This window comes from Microcaecilia unicolor, chromosome 11 (assembly GCF_901765095.1).
Source record: "Microcaecilia unicolor chromosome 11, aMicUni1.1, whole genome shotgun sequence".
NCBI classification, from domain to species: domain Eukaryota; kingdom Metazoa; phylum Chordata; class Amphibia; order Gymnophiona; family Siphonopidae; genus Microcaecilia; species Microcaecilia unicolor.
In genome coordinates, this window is record NC_044041.1 from 124,857,814 (window position 1) to 124,880,250 (window position 22,437).

At 52.5% G+C, this 22,437-nt stretch overlaps 1 protein-coding gene across 1 annotated transcript in view; it reads right to left on the minus strand.

Moving 5' to 3' along the window:
- Positions 1 to 22,437, minus strand: part of LOC115480978 (nascent polypeptide-associated complex subunit alpha, muscle-specific form-like) — a 278,693-nt gene that overhangs the window by 170,683 nt on the left and 85,573 nt on the right. The window contains exons 4-5 of the mRNA XM_030219963.1: positions 16,524 to 16,642; positions 15,569 to 15,736 (exon numbers count right to left, since the gene is read on the minus strand). Of these exons, the coding sequence (XP_030075823.1) occupies positions 15,569 to 15,736; positions 16,524 to 16,642 (287 nt within the window). The remainder of the gene's footprint in view (positions 1 to 15,568; positions 15,737 to 16,523; positions 16,643 to 22,437) is intronic.

A 22,437-nucleotide genomic window follows, 5' to 3' on the forward strand; every position in this document is an offset into this window, starting at 1 on the left:
CGTTCAGCAGGGCGGGTATGCGGCCTGGGGAAGAATGTTGGCAAGACAATTGACTGGTTAAGATGGAACTCCGACACCACCTTCGGCAGGAACTTTGGGTGAGTGCGGAGCACTACTCTGTTGTGATGAAATTTGGTATATGGAGCATGAGCTACTAGGGCTTGAAGCTCACTGACCCTACGAGCTGAAGTAACTGCCACCAGGAAAATGACCTTCCAGGTCAAGTACTTCAGATGGCATGTATTCAGTGGCTCAAAAGGAGGTTTCATCAGCTGGGTGAGGACGACGTTGAGATCCCATGACACAGTAGGAGGCTTGATAGGGGGCTTTGACAAAAGCAAGCCTCTCATGAATCGAACGACTAAAGGCTCTCCAGAGATGGCTTTACCTTCCACACGATAATGGTAAGCACTAATCGCACTAAGGTGATTCCTTACTGAGTTGGTCTTGAGGCCAGACTCTGATAAGTGCAGAAGGTATTCAAGCAGGTTCTGTGCAGGGCAAGAACGAGGTTCTAGGGCCATGCTCTCACACCACACGACAAACCTCCTCCACTTGAAAAAGTAACTCTTTTTAGTGGAATCCTTCCTAGAGGCAAGCAAGACCCGGGAGACACCCTCAGACAGACCCAACGCAGTGAAGTCTACGCCCTCAACATCCAGGCCGTGAGAGCCAGAGACTGAAGGTTGGGGTGCAGCAACGCTCCGTCGTTCTGCGAAATGAGAGTCGGAAAACACTCCAATCTCCACGGTTCTTCGGAGGACAACTCCAGAAGAAGAGGGAACCAGATCTGACGGGGCCAAAAGGGCGCTATCAGAATCATGGTGCCGCGGTCTTGCTTGAGCTTCAGTAAGGTCTTCCCCACCAAAGGTATGGGAGGATAAGCATACAGGAGGCCGGTCCCCCAATGGAGGAGAAAGGCATCCGACGCTAGCCTGCCGTGTGCCTGAAGTCTGGAACAGAACAGAGGCAGCTTGTGGTTGGTCTGAGAGGCGAAAAGGTCCACCGAGGGGGTGCCCCACGCTCGGAAGATCTTGCGTACCACTCTGGCATGGAGCGACCACTCGTGCGGTTGCATGACTCTGCTCAGTCTGTCGGCCAGACTGTTGTTTACGCCTGCCAGGTATGTGGCTTGGAGGAGCATGCCGAACCGACACGCCCAACGCCACATCCCGACGGCCTCCTGGCACAGGGGGCGAGATCCGGTGCCCCCCTGCTTGTTGACGTAATACATTGCAACCTGATTGTCTGTCCGAATTTGGATAATTTGACAGGACAGCCGATCTCTGAAAGCCTTCAGTGCGTTCCAGATCGCTCGGAGCTCCAGGAGGTTGATCTGCAGATCCTTTTCCTGGAGGGACCACAGACCCTGAGTGTGGAGCCCATCGACATGGGCTCCCCACCCCAGGCGAGATGCATCCGTCGTCAGCACTTTCGTGGGCTGCGGAACTTGGAATGGACGTCCCAGGGTCAAATTGGTCCGGATGGTCCACCAGAGCAGTGAAGTGCGACAACTGGTGGAGAGGCGGATGACATCTTCTAGATTCCCGGTGGCTTGGAACCACTGGGAAGCTAGGGTCCATTGAGCAGATCTCATGTGAAGACGGGCCATGGGAGTCACATGAACTGTGGAGGCCATATGACCCAGAAGTCTCAACATCTGCCGAGCTGTGATCTGCTGAGACGCTCTGGTCTGCGAAGCCAGGGCCAAGAGATTGGTGGCCCTCGCTTCGGGAAGGTAGGCCTGAGCCGTCTGGGAATTCAGCAGCGCTCCTATGAATTCCAGAGACTGAGTTGGCTGGAGATGGGACTTTGGGTAATTTATCACAAACCCCAGCAGCTCCAGAAGTTGAATAGTGCACTGCATGGACCGGAGGGCTCCTGCCTCCGAGGTGTTCTTGACCAGCCAATCGTCGAGATATGGGAACACGTGCACTCCCAGCTTGCGTAGGTAGGCCGCTACCACCACGAGGCACTTTGTAAACACTCGTGGGGCAGAGGCGAGCCCAAAGGGCAGCACACAATACTGAAAGTGCCGTGCGCCCAGGCGGAATCTGAGATACTGTCTGTGAGCTGGCAGTATCGGGATGTGAGTGTATGCGTCCTTTAAATCCAGGGAACATAGCCAATCGTTTTTCTGAATCATTGGCAGAAGGGTGCCCAAGGAAAGCATCCTGAACTTTTCTTTGACCAGGAATTTGTTCAGGCCTCTCAGGTCTAGGATGGGACGCATCCCCCCTGTTTTCTTTTCCACAAGGAAGTACCTGGAATAGAATCCCTGCCCTTCCTGCCCGGGTGGTACGGGCTCGACCGCATTGGCGCTGAGAAGGGCGGAGAGTTCCTCTGCAAGTACCTGCTTGTGATGGGAGCTGAAAGACTGAGCTCCTGGAGGACAATTTGGAGGCAGGGAGGCCAAATTCAGGGCGTATCCGCACCGCACTATTTGGAGAACCCACTGGTCGGAGGTTATGAGAGGCCACCTTTGGTGAAAAAATTTTAACCTCCCTCCGACCGGCAGATCGTCCGGTACGGACACTTGTAGGGCGGCTATGTTCCCGTGGATCCAGTCAAAAGCCCGTCCCCGGCTTTTGCTGTGGAGGCGCAGGGGGCTGCTTAGGCGCACGCTGTTGACGAGAACGAGCGCGCTGGGGCTGTCCCTGTGCCTGACGAGGCCTTCGGGCCGGCTGGTTGTACCTACGCTTTGCAAAAGAATAGGGTGCAGCCTGCCGTGCCCGGGAAAAACGCCCACCCGTGGGGGCGGGTGCTGAAGGCGCCCGGTGGGAGAGCTTGTCGAGAGCGGTTTCCCGCTGATGCAGTTGGTCCACCATCTGCTCGACCTTCTCACCGAAAATGTTATCCCCCCGGCAAGGGACGTCGGCCAGTCTCTGCTGGGTGCGGTTGTCCAGGTCAGAGGCACGCAGCCATGAGAGCCTGCGCATCACTATACCTTGGGCCGCAGCACGAGATGCCACGTCACAGGTGTCAAAAATCCCCCTGGACAGGAACTTTCTGCACGCCTTCAGCTGCCTGACCACCTCCTGATAAGGCCTGGACTGCTCCGGCGGGAGCTTATCGACCAGGTCCGCCAGCTGTTGCACATTGGTCCGCATGTGGATGCTCATATAGAGCAGGTACGATTGGATGCGGGTCACGAGCATGGAGGACTGGTAGGCCTTCCTCCCAAATGAGTCCAGAGTGCGAGACTCCCGCCCCGGGGGCGCCGAGGCGGTATCCCTCGAACTCCGTGCCCTCTTGAGAGCAGAATCCACGACCGCTGAGTCATGGGGCAACTGGGGCCGCATGAGCTCTGGGTCAGAGTGGATCCTGTACTGGGACTCTGCTTTCTTGGGAATGGTGGGATTAGTTAATGGTCGCACCCAGTTCCGGAGCAGCGTCTCCTTCAGGACATTGTGCAGCGGTACCGTGGAGGACTCTCTAGGTGGTGATGGATAGTCGAGGACCTCGAGCATCTCGGCCCTCGGCTCTTCCACAGAGACCACGGGAAAGGGAATGCTTATAGACATATCCCGCACAAAGGAGGCAAAGGAGAGACTCTCAGGAGGTGAGAGCTTCCTCTCCGGTGACGGCGTGGGGTCCGAGGGAAGGCCCGTAGACTCCTCTGAGGAGAAATATCTCGGGTCCTCCTCTTCCCCCCACGAGTCCTCATCCTCGGTATCGGACATTAGCTCATGTAGCTGAGTCCGGTACCGGGCCCGGCTCGACGTCGAGGCACCGAGGCCTCGGTGTCGTCGAGCGGTGGACTCCCGCGCCGGCGGGGACGGAGCTCCCTCCATCGACGTCGACGGGGACTCCACCTGCGTGGCTGTCGAGACCGGCACCGCAAGCGGCGGCGGTGTCGACTGCCCCGGCGCCGGGCTAGAGCTCGCCGGCGCCACAGTCATCGGCGCCGAGGGCGCAAGCACCCCCGGCGCCGGCACAGCCTGGCGCATCAGCCCTTCCAGGAGCCCCGGAAGGATGGCTCTGAGGCACTCGTCCAGGCCCGCTGCCGAGAAAGGCGGTGGGGCCGGCAAGGGTGTCGGTGCCAGAAGCTGCTGGGGGCCAGGAGACGGCACCGAGGTGCCGGAACCCCGACGCGTCGGTACCTCCACCACCGACGGAGATCTCTCCTCTCTGTGATGACGCTTCGGCGTCGACACCTCCTCAGGCACCGAGGGCTCCCGGTGACGGCGCTTCTTGTCCTTCTTCCGGTGCACGTCACCGGTGCCGGAGGGCATGGAGGAGGAGGAGGTCGATCCCCCTCGGTCTCGAGGTACCGGGTCCGACAGGGTTCGGTCCCGTGGCTCACGAGTTGAGGGAGTGACCGGGGCCGACTGCCCACGCGGTCTCTCTACCCCACTCTCGCCGGCGGACCGGCGGGCCGACGGGACCTGTTCTCCTGGGGTCGCTGCCATCGGTGCCGATGTCTCGGGCATCGATACCGGTACCGAAGAACCGGCCTTCGATACCGATGCCGTCGAGGTCGACGTCGAGGGGCCGGCGCAAGTTCCAAAAAGACGGTCCCGCAGAACTTGCCTCGCAACCTGAGTCCGTTTCCGGAGACCGAGACACAAAGCACACGACTTGAGATTGTGCTCCGGCCCGAGGCACTGGAGGCACCAAGCGTGGGTGTCGGTCTGCGAGATCGGCCGGCCGCAGCGACCACACTTTTTAAATCCACTCGGGACCTTCGAGGACATCGACGGAAAAATCGCGTCGGCGAAGTCAAAGTCGGCAATGGTGGCTAAAATCACACCACGAAAATTGAAACCGACCGAGCGGCCACTAGGCCGCAACGAGGCGTCCCCGCTAGAAAGCGAGGGAAAAAGGAGGAGCGCGTGCTCCACACGCGCAAAATTCTTTTTTTTTTTTTTTTTTTTTTGGATAACAATTGAAAGAAGAAGAGGCCAAAAGGGCCAAGAGCGACGACCCGCGTAAACGCGGTCGAAAATTCCGGCGGCTGAAACGAGAGAGTTGCAAAAACACGACTCTCTCAGTCGCGGGAAAAAAGTAACTGGCGGGAGCGGTCGCGCACGGGCGGGAAGACGGCCGCGCATGCGCGGTGGGCGTGCCCTGCGTGCCGACCGTCCCGCGAAGCTTTTTCCGGTTGGTGGGGGCTGCCGCGGACGTCAACCCAGTCGTGAGAACAAGCAGCCTGCTTGTCCTCGGAGAAAGTGGAATACATAAAAAAGGATCTGCAAAAGTTAGAAGAATGGCTTAATGTTTGGTAATTAAACTTCAAAGCAAAGAAGTGCAGAGTGACACACTTAGTGAGTAGAAATTCAAGGGAACCGTACGTGCTAGGAGGTGAGAGGCTGATATGCACAGAAGGTAGAGGAACATTGAGGTGATAGTATCCAAGGATCTGAAGGCAAAGAAACAGTGTGACAAGGCGGTGGCTGTAGCCAGAAGGACGCTAGGCTGTATAGAGAGAGGTGTAACCACCAGAAGAAAGGAGGTGCTGATGCCCCTGTAGAACATCGTTGGTGAGGCCCCACTTGGAGTATCGTCTTCACTTTTGGAGACCATATCTTGCTAAGGATGTAAAAAGACATGAAGCAGTACAGAGGAAGGTGACAAAAATGATATGGGGCTTGCGTCAAAAGACATATGAAGAGAGACTGAAGACCTGCATATGTATACCCTAGATGAGAGGAGGGACAGGAGAGATGATACAGACATTTAAACACTTGAAAGGTATTAATATAGAAACAAATATTTTCCAGAGAAGGGAAAACGGTAAAACTAGATGACATGAATTGAGGTTGCGGGGTGGTAGACTTAGGAGTAACGTCAGGAACTCTTTTTCACAGAGAGAGTTTGATGCCTGGAATGCCCTCCTGAGGGAGGTGGTGGAGAAAGAAAATGGTGTCAGAATTCAAAAAGGCGTGGTATGAACACAGAAGCTCTCTAATTAGAAAATGAATGGTATAAAAAATAAAACTTAAATGAGTGCATCTGTGTTTGCATGTTGAGTGGTGCTTAGATGGTGACTCCAGCTGTGAAGAACTAAGGCCAGTGCTGAGCAAACTTGTACCATACCATATATGGCCATCCAGTTTAGGATGGGCTAGAGAGAGCTTCGATGGAAACTCCAGTAATTTGGAACATGAGAACAGTGCAGGGCAAACTTTTACAGTCTGTGTCCCGCAAATGACAAGATGGATTTAGATAGGCTGGAGTGGGCTTCAACGGCAACTTCAGTAGCTGGAACCTAAGGACAGGGCCAGGTGGACTTCTACAGTCTATGTCCCAGAAATGCCAAAGAGAGACAATGGTCAAGTATTTTATATCACATTCATAGTTGGTTTAATCATGACTTGCTAATGAGTGTGACTGCTGGGCAGACTGCATGGACCATTCAGGTATTTATCTGCCATCATTTACTATGTAAAAACGGTGACGGAACTCAAGAATTCATGGGATAAACACTATACAAAAAAAGGATGGAATCCAATTAAAGCAAAATTTAAATCTCCTAACTGGAGAAAGCGTTGACAGAAGCTTCAGAGGTTAGGAAGTAAACACAATGCCAAGCAGATTTCTATGGTCTGGGTTCTGTAAATGGTAAAAAAACAGATCAGGATCAAGGCTGGTGTGGGCTGTGACAGCAACTCTAGTAGTTGGGAAGTAGGACCGGTGTCTGGCTGACTTCTATGGTCTGTGCCCCAGAACTGACAGAGAGAGACAGATTAAGTATACCGGCATTTAATCATGAAGAAGTGGAACCTGCACAGTGCACCAGATTCAATTCTGGCCACCTTGTTGTGCAAAATGAAATCAAAATAGGAATAGATATATAGTTTATCTGATATTGTGTAATTTACTATAACATTTCTGACTAGCTCATATGGGATCTTCCCCCCCCCCCCCCCCCCCCAGGTATATCTTATTCATATATTGATTATTCTCCACAATACGATTAATACATCAAACATCTTATAATTATCTCAGATTTTCAACTGATTCAACCTCCATAATCTTTGACTTTATCATGATGGTATTAACCAGTATCAGATATTCAAAAGTCCATGTGGTCAATGAAAAATGTTAGTCCCATAGTACTGTATCAGTTTACTCCACAGTAGTTCTTATTCAGCCAAATACTTCGTCTGGATAATCAAATCAATTCAAAAGTGGTATCCACAAATATCCTTTCAACAATCTGTGTAGCTCTACACAGTGCTGTGTTTCGCTGTTGGCATCCTCAGGAGCTGTTCATAATTCGCTAAAATTTAGCAATATACCAACACGCTTCATCCACTGCATATTTTTCTTCAGTAACGGTAAAATTACATGATATTCATCCTATTTCTTACCTTGTTGTGGAGACTGGATGGATTGTGTAGGTCTTTATCTGCCAACGTTACTATGTTAATTGAGGTTGCTAAGCCAAAGCCATCTCTCCTTCCCCAAACTAGTGAACAAGAGACTCTCAGGTGGAGACTGTCTCTCTCCTGTGGTGGGGAGGGGTCAGTCAGAAGGGATACCATAAGACTCCTTCTCCGAGTACTGTGGATCCTCATCCATTAATGGTCCAGATCAGACTCCTCTAGTTACTCAGAATGAGCTGAGTGCGTCTGGGCCTGCCTCAGCTCAGTGGTACCATGTCCACACCCTTGAGGGTGCCGAGGTACAGTCCCTATCCTCCAACTCCGGGGAAGCTTCTTTTTCCAATGTCAAGGACGGTGCTGCATAAGTCGAGGTGTGGCTTCAGGAAGGAACTGAGGCTGAGATGTAGCTGGCCCAGTACCATTCAAGAGGAGGCATTAGCAAAGGCTGGGGAGCTGGGTTAGAGACAGCCCGGAGAGGACTCAGTGTCGTACCGGAAGCAGAAGCTGGACTGCCCGTAGACTGCCACACCGGAACCTCCACTAAGGAGGGGAAGCGATCTTCCCACTGCTGATGCTTCTTGGGCACTGACCAGGTACGGCTAATCTTAATTTCTTATGACTGGCGATGCTTCGATCCCAGTACTGTGCTTGGATAAGGACTGAGGTCAATGCATCTTAGTTTTCCCTCAATGTGCAGCATCGGAATCCCTCAATACCGAAGAAGATAACGTTAAACCCGTATGCATCTTTGGTGTTGGGTCCAATGCTGACCGTTCCCGGGGTCTGCCATCTGTACCCGATGTCGAGGGAGGTGGCGACCTCAACGATGCTGGTGCACTCCCAGTGGTAGAAGTAGTTTGGCAAGCTATCGAGGTCGATGCTTTCAGTCGATGGACCGGCCTTTGGGAGTCTAACATCAAACCCAAGTAACCTGCCAAACAAATTGTGCAGGTCCGTAGCAGAAATCACCGATTACACTGGGCGCACCTTTTGAAGCCACTGGGGTCATCTTTGACATCAAGAAAAGAATAGCGGCTAAATTAAATTCCTCAGTTTTGAAGGTCAGAAGGAAGGCCTAAGTGGGCCTAAAGAGCTGCGAAAAAATAAAGAAAACTTAAGGGCCAAAAAATTCTAAGAAAATAATTAGGGAAGTAAAACAGAAAATACTGAGGAAGACAACTGAAAATAAGCACTAAACTTGCACAGGAAGGTACTTGAAGACTAAAGCGTCCTCCCAACTCTGAGGAAAAGAAGAGACGGAGGTACCTGTGCTCAAACATCAGGTGGGAAGACACCTGCGCATGCAAGGTGGGACGCTGCCAGAACTTTCTTAAAGTTATGCGTGCTAGGCAGCATACACACCAGGTTCCATCAGATGACATCACCCACATGTGAAAATACATTGGGCCTGCTTGTCCTCGGAGAAATATACATACCCTTTTTGTTTGGGGGGGGGGGGGAGAGAGATTGGTTTAGTTACCCCTCAAAAAAAAGACAAGACCTAAGGTCCTTGGGCCCCCCCCCCCCCCCCCCCAAGCTATCAGACTAACCTAGACTGCACAGGCTTACCAGGTCCACCATCTACCGGAGACTGAGAAATACTGACTAGCTGGGAACTACACAAGATGGTTACAGGGTTCTCAGAAGTCAAGCGTTTTCAGTCTCCATCTGCTCATAGGAGTGCATAACCCAAACATTTGGCTCGGTCTGGTGGAATAAGGAACAAACCTATAATTCTTTGTTCAGGTATGGTTACTACATATCGAAAATAGTTTCCAATGCTTAGGATGTATATTTTACAAATACAGAAAAAACAAGCAGATAAAGACCATATGGCCTATCCAGTCTGTCTATCCATGTCATCTACTATCCCTTCCTCTCCCTTAGAGGGCCTATGCACTTGTCCCAAGCTTTCTTGAATTCAGAAACAGCTTTTGTCTCCACCATCTCCACCAGGAGGCCATTCCACATATTTGCCACCCTTTCCATGAAGTAGCATTTCCTCAGATTACTTCTGAGACTATCCTTTTTCACCTTCATCTTATGCCCCCTCATTCCACAGCTTCCTTTCAATTGAACGAGACTCTCCTACTATGCATTTATGCCACACAGGTAATTAAACATCTAAATCATATCTCTGCTTTTCTGCCTTTCTTCCAAAGTATACATACCAAGATAATAAGTTTGTCTCCATACACTTTACAACAAAGACTGACCATTTTAGTAGCCACTATACAGCTAAAGGCAGTGATCGCTTGTGAGGATGCTAGCTTTAGGGGAGAGGGTGTAGAGAGGCAGTGGTGCAGAGAAACACATCTCAAACATTCAGTATAGCGAATGATACATACCTGTAGCAGGTGTTCTCCGAGGACAGCAGGCTGATTGTTCTCACGACTGGGTTGACGTCCACGGCAGCCCCCAGCAACCGGAAGAAAACATCGCGGGCGGTCCCACACGCCCACCGCACATGCGCGGCCGTCTTCCTGCCCGTGCGCGACCGTTCCCGCTCAGTTGAATGACAAGCAAAGGAATGAGTAAAATGCAACTCCAAAGGGGAGGAGGGAGGGTAGGTGAGAACAATCAGCCTGCTGTTCTCGGAGAACACCTGCTACAGGTATGTATCATTCGCTTTCTCAGAGGACAAGCAGGCTGCTTGTTCTCACGACTGGGGTATCCCTAGCTCTCAGGCTCACTCAAAACAAGAACCCCAGTCAATTGAACCTCGCAACGGCGAGGGCATAACAGAAATTGACCTACGAAGAACAACTAACTGAGAGTGCAGCCTGAACAGAATAAAATCGGGTCCTGGAGGGTGGAGTTGGATTCAAACCCCAAACAGATTCTGCAGCACCGACTGCCCGAACCGAATGTCGTGTCGGGTATCCTGCTGGAGGCAGTAATGTGATGTGAATGTGTGGACAGATGACCACATCGCAGCCTTGCAAATCTCTTCAATAGTGGCTGACTTCAAGTGGGCCACTGACGCTGCCATGGCTCTAACACTATGAGCCGTGACATGACCCTCAAGAGTCAGCCCAGCCTGGGCATAAGTGAAGGAAATGCAATCTGCTAGCCAATTAGAGATGGTGCCTTTCCCGACAGCGACCCCCTTCCTATTGGGGTCGAAAGAAATAAACAACTGGGCGGACTGTCTGTGGGGCTGTGTCCGCTCCAGATAGAAGGCCAACACTCGCTTGCAGTCCAATGTGTGCAACTGACGTTCAGCAGGGCGGGTATGCGTTCTGGGAAAGAATGTTGGCAAGACAATTGACTGGTTAAGATGGAACTCCGACACCACCTTTGGCAGGAACTTAGGGTGAGTTCGGAGGACTACTCTGTTATGATGAAATTTGGTATAAGGAGCATGAGCTACCAGGCCTTGAAGATCACTGACTCTACGAGCTGAAGTAACTGCCACCAAGAAAATGACCTTCCAGGTCAAGTACTTCAGATGGCAAGAAATCAGTGGCTCAAAAGGAGGCTTCATCAGCTGGGTGAGGACGACGTTGAGATCCCATGACACTGCAGGAGGCTTGACAGGGAGCCTTGACAAAAGCAAGCCTCTCGTGAATCGAACGACTAAAGGCTCTCCAGAGATGGCTTTACCCTCTACACGATAATGGTAAGCACTAATCGCACTAAGGTGATTCCTTACTGAGTTGGTCTTGAGACCAGACTCTGATAAGTGCAGAAGGTACTCAAGCAGGTTCTGTGCAGGACAAGAACGAGGGTCTAACGCCTTGCTCTCACACCAAACGACAAACCTCCTCCACTTGAAAAAGTAACTCTTTTTAGTGGAATCCTTTCTAGAGGCAAGCAAGACACGGGAGACACCCTCAGACAAACCCAACGAAGCAAAATCTACGCCCTCAACATCCAGGCCGTGAGGGCCAGAGACTGAAGGTTGGGGTGCAGAAGCGCTCCGTCGTTCTGCGAAATGAGAGTCGGAACCAGATCTGATGGAGCCAAAAAGGCGCTGTCAGAATCATGGTGCCGTGGTCTTGCTTGAGCTTCAGCAAGGTCCTCCTCACCAAACGTATGGGAGGATAAGCATACAGGAGGCCGTTCCCCGAATGGAGGAGAAAGGCATCTGACTGACGCCAGTCTGCCGTGCGCCTGTAGTCTGGAACAGAACAGAGGCAGCTTGTGGTTGGTCTGAGAGGCAAAAAGGTCCACCGAGGGGGTGCCCCACTCTCGGAAGATCTTGCATACCACTCTGGAATGGAGCGACCACTCGTGCGGTTGCAGGACTCTGCTCAGCCTGTCGGCCAGACTGTTGTTTACGCCTGCCAGGTATGTGGCTTGGAGAAGCATGCCAAACTGGCAAGCCCAACGCCACATCCTGACGGCTTCCTGACACAGGGGGCGAGATCCGGTGCCCCCCTGCTTGTTGATGTAATACATTGCAACCTGATTGTCTGTCCGAATTTGGATGATTTGGTAGGACAGCCAATCCCTGAAGGCCTTCAGTGCGTTCCAGACCGCTCGGAGCTCCAGGAGGTTGATCTGAAGATCTTGTTCCTGGAGAGACCACACTCCCTGGGTGTGGAGCCCATCGACATGAGCTCCCCACCCCAGGCGAGATGCATCCGTCGTCAGCACCTTCGTGGGCTGCGGAATTTGGAATGGACGTCCCAGGGTCAAATTGGTCCGAATCGTCCACCAGTGCAGTGAATTGCGGCAACTGACAGACAGGCAGATGACATCTTCTAGATTCCCGGTGGCTTGGCACCACTGGGAAGCTAGGGTCCATTGAGCAGATCTCGTGAAGGCGAGCCATGGGAGTCACATGAACCGTAGAGGCCATATGGCCCAGGAGTCTCAACATCTGCCGAGGTGTGACCTGCTAAGACACTCTGGTCTGGGAAGCGAGGGACAGGAGATTCTGCACCCTCGCTTCGGGAAGAAAGGCTTGAGCAGTCTGAGAATTCAACAGAGCTCCTATGAATTCCAGAGATTGGACTGGCTTGAGATGGGACTTCGGGTAATTTATCACAAACCCCAGCAGCTCCAGAAGGTGAATAGTGCACTGCATGGACCGAAGAGCTCCTGCCTCTGAGGTGCTCTTGAACAGCCAGTCGTCGAGGTACGGAACACGTGCACCCCCAGTTTGCATAGATACGCCGCAACCACCACGAGACACTTCGTGAACACCCGTGGTGCAGAGGCGAGCCCAAAGGGCACACAATACTGAAAGTGCCGTGTCCCCAGACGGCATCGGAGATACTGTCTGTGAGCTGGCAGTATCGGGATGTGAGTGTAAGCGTCCTTTAAATCCAGGGAACATAGCCAATCGTCTTTCTGAATCATGGGTAGAAGGGTGCCCAAGGAAAGCATCCTGAACTTTTCTCGGACCAGACATTTGTTCAGGCCTCTCAGGTCTAGGATGGGGCGCATCCCCCCTGTTTTCTTTTCCACAAGGAAGTACCTGGAATAGAATCCCTGCCCTTCCTGCCCGGGTGGCACGGGCTCGACCACATTGGCGCTGGGAAGGGCGGAGAGTTCCTCTGCAAGTACCTGCTTGTGATGGGAGCTGAAGGATTGGGCTCCCGGTGGGCAATTTGGCGGAGTGGAGATCAAATTCAGGGTGTATCCGCACCGCACTATTTGGAGAACCCACTGGTCGGAGGTTATAAGAGGCCACCTTTGGTGAAAAACTTTCAACCTCCCCCCCCCGACTGGCAGGTCGTCCTGTACGCTGTGGAGGCGCAGAGGGCTGCTTAGGCGAACGCTGTTGACGGGAACGAGCGCGCTGGGACTGTCCCTGTGCCTGAGGAGGCCTTCGGGCCGGCTGGGTTTACCTACGCTTGCTGTAGGCATAGGGTGCAGCCTGCCGGGCCCAGGAAAAACATCCACCTGCAGAGGTGGATGCTGAAGGCGCCCGGTGGGAGAACTTGTCGAGAGCGGTTTCCCACTGGTGTAGTTGGTCCACCAACTGCTCGACCTTCTCGCCGAAAATGTTATCCCCCCGGCAAGGGACATCCGCCAGCCGCTGCTGGGTGCGGTTGTCCAGGTCAGAGGCACGCAGCCAAGAGAGTCTGCGCATCACTATACCTTGTGCCGCAGCTCGAGATGCCACATCAGAGGAGTCATAGATACCCCTGGACAGGAACTTTCTGCACGCCTTCAGCTGCCTGACCACCTCCTGAAAAGGCCTGGAGTGCTCCGGAGGGAGCTTGTCGACCAGGTCCGCCAGTTGCCTCACATTGTTCCGCATGTGGATGCTCGTGTACAGCTGGTATGATTGGATGCGGGTCTCGAGCATGGAAGATTGGTAGGCCCTCCTCCCAAACGAGTCCAGAGTGCGAGACTCCCGCCCAGGGGGCGCCGAGGCGGTATCTCTCGAACTCCGTGCCCTCTTGAGAGCAGAGTCCACGACCGCCGAGTCATGAGGCAATTGAGGCCGCATCAACTCTGAGTCTGAGTGGATCCTGTATTGGGACTCTGCTTTCTTGGGGATGGTGGGATTAGATAGTGGCTTCAACCAGTTCCGAAGCAGTGTCTCCTTAAGGACATTGTGCAACGGCACCGTGGAAGACTCTCTAGGTGGTGATGGATAGTCGAGGACTTCGAGCATCTCCGCCCTCGGCTCATCCACAGAAACCACTGGAAAGGGAATGCAGATGGACGTATCCCTGACAATAGAGGCAAAGGAGAGGCTCTCAGGAGGCGAGAGCTTCCTGTCCGGTGAAGGAGTGGGGTTAGAAGAAAGGCCCACAGACTCCTCTGAGGAGAAATATCTGGGGTCCTCCTCCTCCCCCCACGAGGCCTCCTCCTCGGTGTCGGACATGAGCTCTCTCAGCTCAGACCTCAACCGGGCCCGTCTCGACTGCGAGGAACCACGTCCTCGATCATGGCGTAGAGCGGTAGACTCCCGCGCCGGCGAGGACGAAGCTCCCTCCATCGACGTCGACCACCTGCGTGGCGGTCGGCGGCCTCAGCATCGGGCCAGAGCCCACCGGCGCCTCCATCAACGACGCCGGGGGAGCAAGCACCCCCGGTGCCAGCAGAGCCTGGCGCATCAGCCCTTCCAGGATCCCGGGAACGATGGCTCGGAGGCACTCGTCAAGGCCCGCTGTCGGGAAAGGCAGAGGGGCCGTTGTGGGTGCCGGAAGCTGCTCGGGTCCAGGAGATGGTACCGAGGTACCCGCGGACTGACGCAGCGACACCTCTTCGACCAAGAGGGAACGCTCCTCCCAGCACTGCCGCTTCCTGGGCGTCGAGTCGTCCCTCGAAGTACCGGAGCTGGCAGTCCCGTGCGCCGTGGGTGACCGATGACGGTGCTTCTTGGCTTTTTTTCGATGCCCGTCATCGGCGCTCGGCAGAAGAGACGAGGAGGAGGAGGAGGAGGTGGAGCCCCCCCCCCCCCCCGGCCTCGAGGTATCGGATCCGACAGGGTTCGGTCCCGATGGCCCTGAGCAGAGGGAGTGGCCGGGGCAGACTGCCCGTGCGGCCACTCACCCCCGCCGTCACCGGCAGGCCAGCGGGCCAAAGGTACCTGTACTCCTGGGGTCGGTGCCAGAGTCGGCGCCGACTTCGTCGACATCGGTACCGGTACCGAAGACCCGGCCGTCGACACAGATGCCGTTGAGGTCGACGTCGAAGGGCTGGCGCAAGTTCCAAAAAGACGGTCCCGCAGAACTTGCCTCGCCACCTGTGTCCGCTTCCTTAAGCCGAGACACAAGTTGCACGTCTTAGAATTATGCTCCGGGCCGAGGCACTGGAGACACCAAGCGTGAGTATCGGTCTGCGAGATCTGCCGGCCGCACCGACCACACGTTTTGAATCCGCTCGGGACCTTCGAGGACATCGACGGAAAAATCGCGTCGGAGAAGTCAAAATCGTCGATGGTGGCGGTGAAAACCACACCCGAAAAAGAAGAAATGACCGCACGGCCACAAGGCCGTGACGACGCGCCCTCGCGGCTAAAAATAACACGCGAACTTCGAAAAGAGAAAAACCGCGGCTAGGCCGCAATCTGGTTTCCGGGGCTGACTAAGAGAGAGACGGGAACACGTCTCTCTCCAGCGTGGAATAGAAAAAAACTGAGCGGGAACGGTCGCGCACGGGCGGGAAGACGGCCGCGCATATGCGGTGGGCGTGCTCTGCGTGCGGGACCGCCCACGAAGTTGCTGGGCGCTGCCGTGGACGTCAACCCAGTCGTGAGAACAAGCAGCCTGCTTGTCCTCGGAGAACACTTATGCACGTAAACAACAACAACAACAACAAAAACTTACATTTCGAACTGGTGACTGTATAGCTGGGTGGGCACAGAGAGGACTCTGTCATAGATGGTGGTCACAGCTCTCAGGTCTCCCTGCTCCTTCTCCCAGGCCACATACATCTGCCACAACTTATCTGAGCGAAAGTCCATGCCTGCTGCAGCCACAGAGGACTCAAAGACACTGTCAGAATTGAAACACATGAGAAGCCCCGTAATGTTCATCTTATTTGTACACAAAGAACCCACAAGTGACAGAGGATGGTAAGTGCTGAGGCCCAAACAAGAGACCCCCCCCATGCCCTGGTGTTTAATTAGTGGACTACATCTAAAGAAAAAAACCTAGTGGATGGGAACCAGAGCCAGAATTGGAAATGCCAACACAAGTCTCTTAACTTCTGCAATGTTCCCAGTTCAAGGAGCCCAAGCTAGAAATGAACTATCTCCTGTACTCTGTACCACTCCCAGCCCAAGAAGTAGGAGTGAATCATGAAAAGAACAAAGGTCTAACCTCTCTAACAACCTGAGGGGGGAAGAGTATGAGCCAGAAATGGAGCTGAAGTCTTCTCATTTGGAACTACAGACACTGCTAGGCCACTGGACTGTCTGAAAGAACAAGTCCTGCATTCAAGGCAATTACTTATTTAGGGGGAAATTGGACGATATACCGCCTTTCTGAGGTTTTTCCAACTACATTCAAAGCGGTTTACATATATTCAAGTACTTATTTTGTACCAAGGGCAATGGAGGGTTAAGTGACTTGCCCAGAGTCACAAGGAGCTGCAGTGGGAATCGAACTCAGTTCCCCAGGATCAAAGTCCACTGCACTAACCACTAGGCTACTCCTCCACTCCTTACTCACAACTTGCTAGTCCTCAATCCTAACTCATGGCAGAGACTATCAGAGTAGGATCCGTTTTCAAATTGCCAAATGTACCTGTTAATATGCACTCTCGCTATAAGCAACAAACCTGCGGATCTTCTGGATGGACTCAGGAGCGTTCATATCCAGGGTATCCTGCAAGAAGGTAATGTAGTGTATCCAGAGATCAAGGCTCAGGGGTGTGGCCTGCAGCCCTCTTTCAAACACCTACAAACAAAAACAAATTAACTGAATTTAATCCTAATTTAGCACTTCAGTTTTAGACAATTTCTACTTGCTCCTTAGGATTCCACATGTCAGAATCGGTCCCTTTTGGGCTACATCTCTATAAAATTTAATCTGAGACTACAGAAGAATACTCCCTGACAAATTTATATCCCTCCCAACTCAATCAGCTCAGTCACTGAAGCAGCACTCCTTGGCCTGGAGTCATGAACTGGAGTTCCCTCCAGAAGGCTGCAATCATAAAGCCCTAAATCTACTTGTTAATACTGCACAATGGCTGGAACCCACTTCCCACAAGGGCTATAAACATGACCTTTCCAGAATCCCAAGGAAACAGGAGAACTGACCGGGGAATGGAACCAGGGTCCTCTTACCAGCAATGCATTGTATGCCACTAAGCCATCAGACCTGCTCTGCCACTTTCAATAAATTAATTTCTATGATAAAAACAATCTGGCTAATCTCTGCCGATTAGTGAAAGCGAAGTTACTCACCTGTAGCAGATGTTCTCTGAGGACAGCAGGATGCATTTCCATATATGGGTGTGACAAAACAGTCGATTTAAGCATGTATAATTGCCTTAAGTCTTTAAGTGTATTTCTCTAGTTTGGCCAGCATGCATGTTTATGCTTAAAGCTGTTACAGAGAAAACACCTGCAGTGATGTGGTCAGCATTTTTTTTTTTCAAACTTGTTCTGGGCTCTGATTGGCCTGGAGTTTGAAGTTACCCAGAAGTAGGTTTTGTCTTCAGTCTTAGCCAGGAAGAAAAGATCTCTTTGCTGAGGCTTGGTGAACAGTTATATGTCCTGATCTTCCCAGATACTAATTAGTTACTATACAAATGTTTAGTTAGGGTTTTAATTTATCCATATTTCAGTTCCTGTTATTGTCCTGCCAATTGCACTTTTTTTGGTTCACTGTTCAATTTGTTGACTCTGCCTGTCTGGACTGATAAAGAATCCTGGTGGTTTGTGTGTTGGGTCTATGAGTGCTTTCTGGGAACTGTGAGACCACTGGGAATGTGGCCTCCAGTAACCTAGAAATCACTGAGAATAATTTGAGAGCGGGAGACTTGCCCAGTGGTGGTTGTGACCCAGTCGGTGGGAGGAGGATGCTAGTGTAGAGCACAAGCTGCAGGTGCAGGCAGACCTGAGCTGTGCTGGGGATAGACCACATTTGCTTATTTCCAATCTGACAAAGAAGGGCAACCTTCGAAAGCTAATCAAGAAATGTATTAAGTTATGTCCAATAAAAAAGGTATCATCTTATTTTCTTTTCCATGTTTTATTTTATTTGATTTCTATTGATGTTAGGTATGTATCCACTTGTGTTAGGGACCCAGAGAAGCTTGGTTTTACTTTGGCTTAGGCAAAGTTTGTTGTGTTTAGCTCATTCTTGAATTGCTGTTAGACAGGTAATCAGTTTATTCAGGGCTGTAGGTAAATCAGGTTCAATGGGTATGGGTATGAGTAGCTGCACATCATCCGCGTAGATGCAGAACTGCGTATCCTCAGCTCAGCTAGTGGTTTGAGGTAGATATTGAACAGAATAGGTGACAGTATCGATCCTTATGGTACCCTACAGGTCAGTGCCAATGGTGGCGATGAGTTGCTGCAAAACACTATGGATTGCTGCCTGTCTGATAGATAGAATCTAAACCAAGCAAGTACTGTTCCATTGATATCCGTTTCTGTTAGCTGTGCTAGCATGATATCATGATACACAGTGTCAAAAGCTGCTGAGAAATTTAGAACCCGAACACAGAGGCAAATCCCCTATTTCGGTTTCTGTGAAAATCATCTTGTAGGGATATGAGGACAGTTTCTGTTCCATAACTGGGTCTGAATCCAGAATTACATGGATCTAGCCAGTTTCTCTCTTCCAGCAAATCATTGAGTTGAACACAGATTGTTTGTTCTCTAAGTTTGCCTAGAAATGGGATGTTGGATACTGGCCTGTAACTTTCAAGTTTGTCATGATCAAGGTTGTTTTTCTTTAGCAAAGGGTAAACTACTGCCCTTTTTAATGCAGTTGGTAGTTGCCCATTATTTAGTACATTTCTACCCCACATTTACCCACATGAGCAGGCGCAAAGCGAATGCTACATACCTGTAGAAGGTATTCTCCGAGGACAGCAGGCTGATTGTTCTCACTGATGGGGTGACGTCCACGGCAGCCCCTCCAATCGGAAACTTCACTAGCAAAGTCCTTTGCTAGCCCTCGCGCGCCCGCGCGCACCGCGCATGCGCGGCCGTCTTCCCGCCCGAAACCGGCTCGAGCCGGCCAGTCCAGTATGTAGCAAGACAATACACTTCAAGGGAAGACACAACTCCAAAGGGGAGGCGGGCGGGTTTGTGAGAACAATCAGCCTGCTGTCCTCGGAGAATACCTTCTACAGGTATGTAGCATTCGCTTTCTCCGAGGACAAGCAGGCTGCTTGTTCTCACTGATGGGGTATCCCTAGCCCCCAGGCTCACTCAAAACAACAACATTGGTCAATTGGGCCTCGCAACGGCGAGGACATAACTGAGATTGACCTAAAAAATTTACCAACTACTGAGAGTGTAGCCTGGAACAGAACAAACAGGGCCCTCGGGGGGTGGAGTTGGATCCTAAAGCCCAAACAGGTTCTGAAGAACTGACTGCCCGAACCGACTGTCACGTCGGGTATCCTGCTGCAGGCAGTAATGAGATGTGAATGTGTGGACGGATGACCACGTCGCAGCTTTGCAAATTTCCTCCATGGTGGCTGACTTCAAGTGGGCTACCGACGCAGCCATGGCTCTAACATTATGAGCCGTGACATGACCCTCAAGAGCCAGCCCAGCCTGGGCGTAAGTGAAGGAAATGCAATCTGCTAGCCAATTGGATATGGTGCGTTTCCCTACAGCCACTCCCCTCTTGTTGGGATCAAAAGAAACAAACAATTGGGCGGACTGTCTGTGGGGCTGTGTCCGCTCCAGATAGAAGGCCAATGCTCTCTTGCAGTCCAATGTGTGCAGCTGACGTTCAGCAGGGCAGGAATGAGGACGGGGAAAGAATGTTGGCAAGACAATTGACTGGTTTAGATGGAACTCCGACACAACCTTTGGCAGAAACTTAGGGTGAGTGCGGAGGACTACTCTGTTGTGATGAAATTTGGTGTAAGGGGCCTGGGCTACCAGGGCCTGAAGCTCACTGACTCTACGAGCCGAGGTAACTGCCACCAAGAAAATGACCTTCCAGGTCAAATACTTCGGATGGCAGGAATTCAGTGGCTCGAAAGGAGGTTTCATCAGCTGGGTGAGAACGACATTGAGATCCCATGACACTGTAGGAGGCTTGACAGGGGGCTTTGACAAAAGCAAACCTCTCATGAAGCGAACAACTAAAGGCTGTCCTGAGATCGGCTTACCTTCCACTTGGTAATGGTATGCACTGATTGCACTAAGGTGAACCCTTACGGAGTTGGTCTTCAGACCAGACTCAGACAAGTGGAGAAGGTATTCAAGCAGGGTCTGTGTAGGACAAGAGCGAGGATCTAGGGCCTTGCTGTCACACCAGACGGCAAACCTCCTCCAATGAAAGAAGTAACTTCTCTTAGTGGAGTCTTTCCTGGAAGCAAGCAAGATGCGGGAGACACCCTCTGGCAGACCCAAAGAGGCAAAGTCTACGCCCTCAACATCCAGGCCGTGAGAGCCAGGGACTGGAGGTTGGGATGCAGAAGAGCCCCTTCGTCCTGCGAGATGAGGGTCGGAAAACACTCCAATCTCCACGGTTCTTCGGAGGATAACTCCAGAAGAAGAGGGAACCAGATCTGACGCGGCCAAAAGGGAGCAATCAGAATCATGGTGCCTCGGTCTTGCTTGAGTTTCAACAAAGTCTTCCCCACCAGAGGAATGGGAGGATAAGCATACAGCAGACCTTCCCCCCAATCCAGGAGGAAGGCATCCGACGCCAGTCTGCCGTGGGCCTGAAGCCTGGAACAGAACTGAGGGACCTTGTGGTTCACTTGAGATGCGAAGAGATCCACCAGGGGGGTGCCCCACGCCTGGAAGATCTGTCGCACCACACGGGAATTGAGCGACCACTCGTGAGGTTGCATAATCCTGCTCAACCTGTCGGCCAGACTGTTGTTTACGCCTGCCAGATATGTGGCTTGGAGCACCATGCCTTGACGGCGAGCCCAGAGCCACATGCTGACGGCTTCCTGACACAGGGGGCGAGATCCGGTGCCCCCCTGCTTGTTGACATAGTACATGGCAACCTGATTGTCTGTCTGAATTTGGATAATTTGGTGGGACAGCCGATCTCTGAAAGCCTTCAGAGCGTTCCAGATCGCTCGCAACTCCAGAAGATTGATCTGTAGATCGCTTTCTTGGAGGGACCACCTTCCTTGGGTGTGAAGCCCATCGACATGAGCTCCCCATCCCAGGAGAGACGCATCCGTGGTCAGCACTTTTTGAGGCTGAGAAATTTGGAAGGGACGTCCCAGAGTCAAATTGGAGCAAATCGTCCACCAATACAGGGATTCGAGAAAACTCGTGGACAGGTGGATCACGTCCTCTAGACCCCCGGCGGCCTGATACCACTGGGAGGCTAGGGTCCATTGAGCAGATCTCATGTGAAGGCGGGCCATGGGAGTCACATGAACTGTGGAGGCCATGTGGCCCAGCAATCTCAACATCTGCCGAGCTGTGATCTGCTGGGACGCTCGCACCCGCGAGACGAGGGACAACAAGTTGTTGGCCCTCGCCTCTGGGAGATAGGCGCGAGCCGTCCGAGAATCCAGCAGGGCTCCGATGAATTCGAGTTTCTGCACTGGGAGAAGATGGGACTTTGGGTAATTTATCACAAACCCCAGTAGCTCCAGGAGGCGAATAGTCATCTGCATGGACTGCAGGGCTCCTGCCTCGGATGTGTTCTTCACCAGCCAATCGTCGAGATATGGGAACACGTGCACCCCCAGCCTGCGAAGCGCCGCTGCTACCACAGCTAGGCACTTTGTGAACACCCTGGGCGCAGAGGCGAGCCCAAAGGGTAGCACACAGTACTGGAAGTGGCGTGTGCCCAGCTGAAATCGCAGATACTGTCTGTGAGCTGGCAGTATCGGGATGTGTGTGTAGGCATCCTTCAAGTCCAGAGAGCATAGCCAATCGTTTTGCTGAATCATGGGGAGAAGGGTGCCCAGGGAAAGCATCCTGAACTTTTCTTTTACGAGATATTTGTTCAGGGCCCTTAGGTCTAGGATGGGACGCATCCCCCCTGTTTTCTTTTCCACAAGGAAGTACCTGGAATAGAACCCCAGCCCTTCTTGCCCGGGTGGCACGGGCTCGACCGCATTGGCGCTGAGAAGGGCGGAGAGTTCCTCTGCAAGTACCTGCTTGTGCTGGAAGCCGTAGGACTGAGCTCCCGGTGGACAATTTGGAGGTTTTGAAGCCAAATTGAGAGTGTATCCTTGCCGGACTATTTGGAGAACCCACTGATCGGAGGTTATGAGAGGCCACCTTTGGTGAAAAGCTTTCAACCTCCCTCCGACAGGCAGGTCGCCCGGCACTGACACTTGGATGTCGGCTATGCTCTGCTGGAGCCAGTCAAAAGCTCGCCCCTTGCTTTTGCTGGGGAGCCGCGGGGCCTTGCTGAGTCGCACGCTGCTGACGAGAGCGAGCGCGCTGGGGCTTAGCCTGGGCCGCAGGCTGTCGGGAAGGAGGATTGTACCTACGCTTGCCAGAAGTATAGGGAACAGTCTTCCTTCCCCCGAAAAATCGTCTACCTGTAGAGGTAGAAGCTGAAGGCTG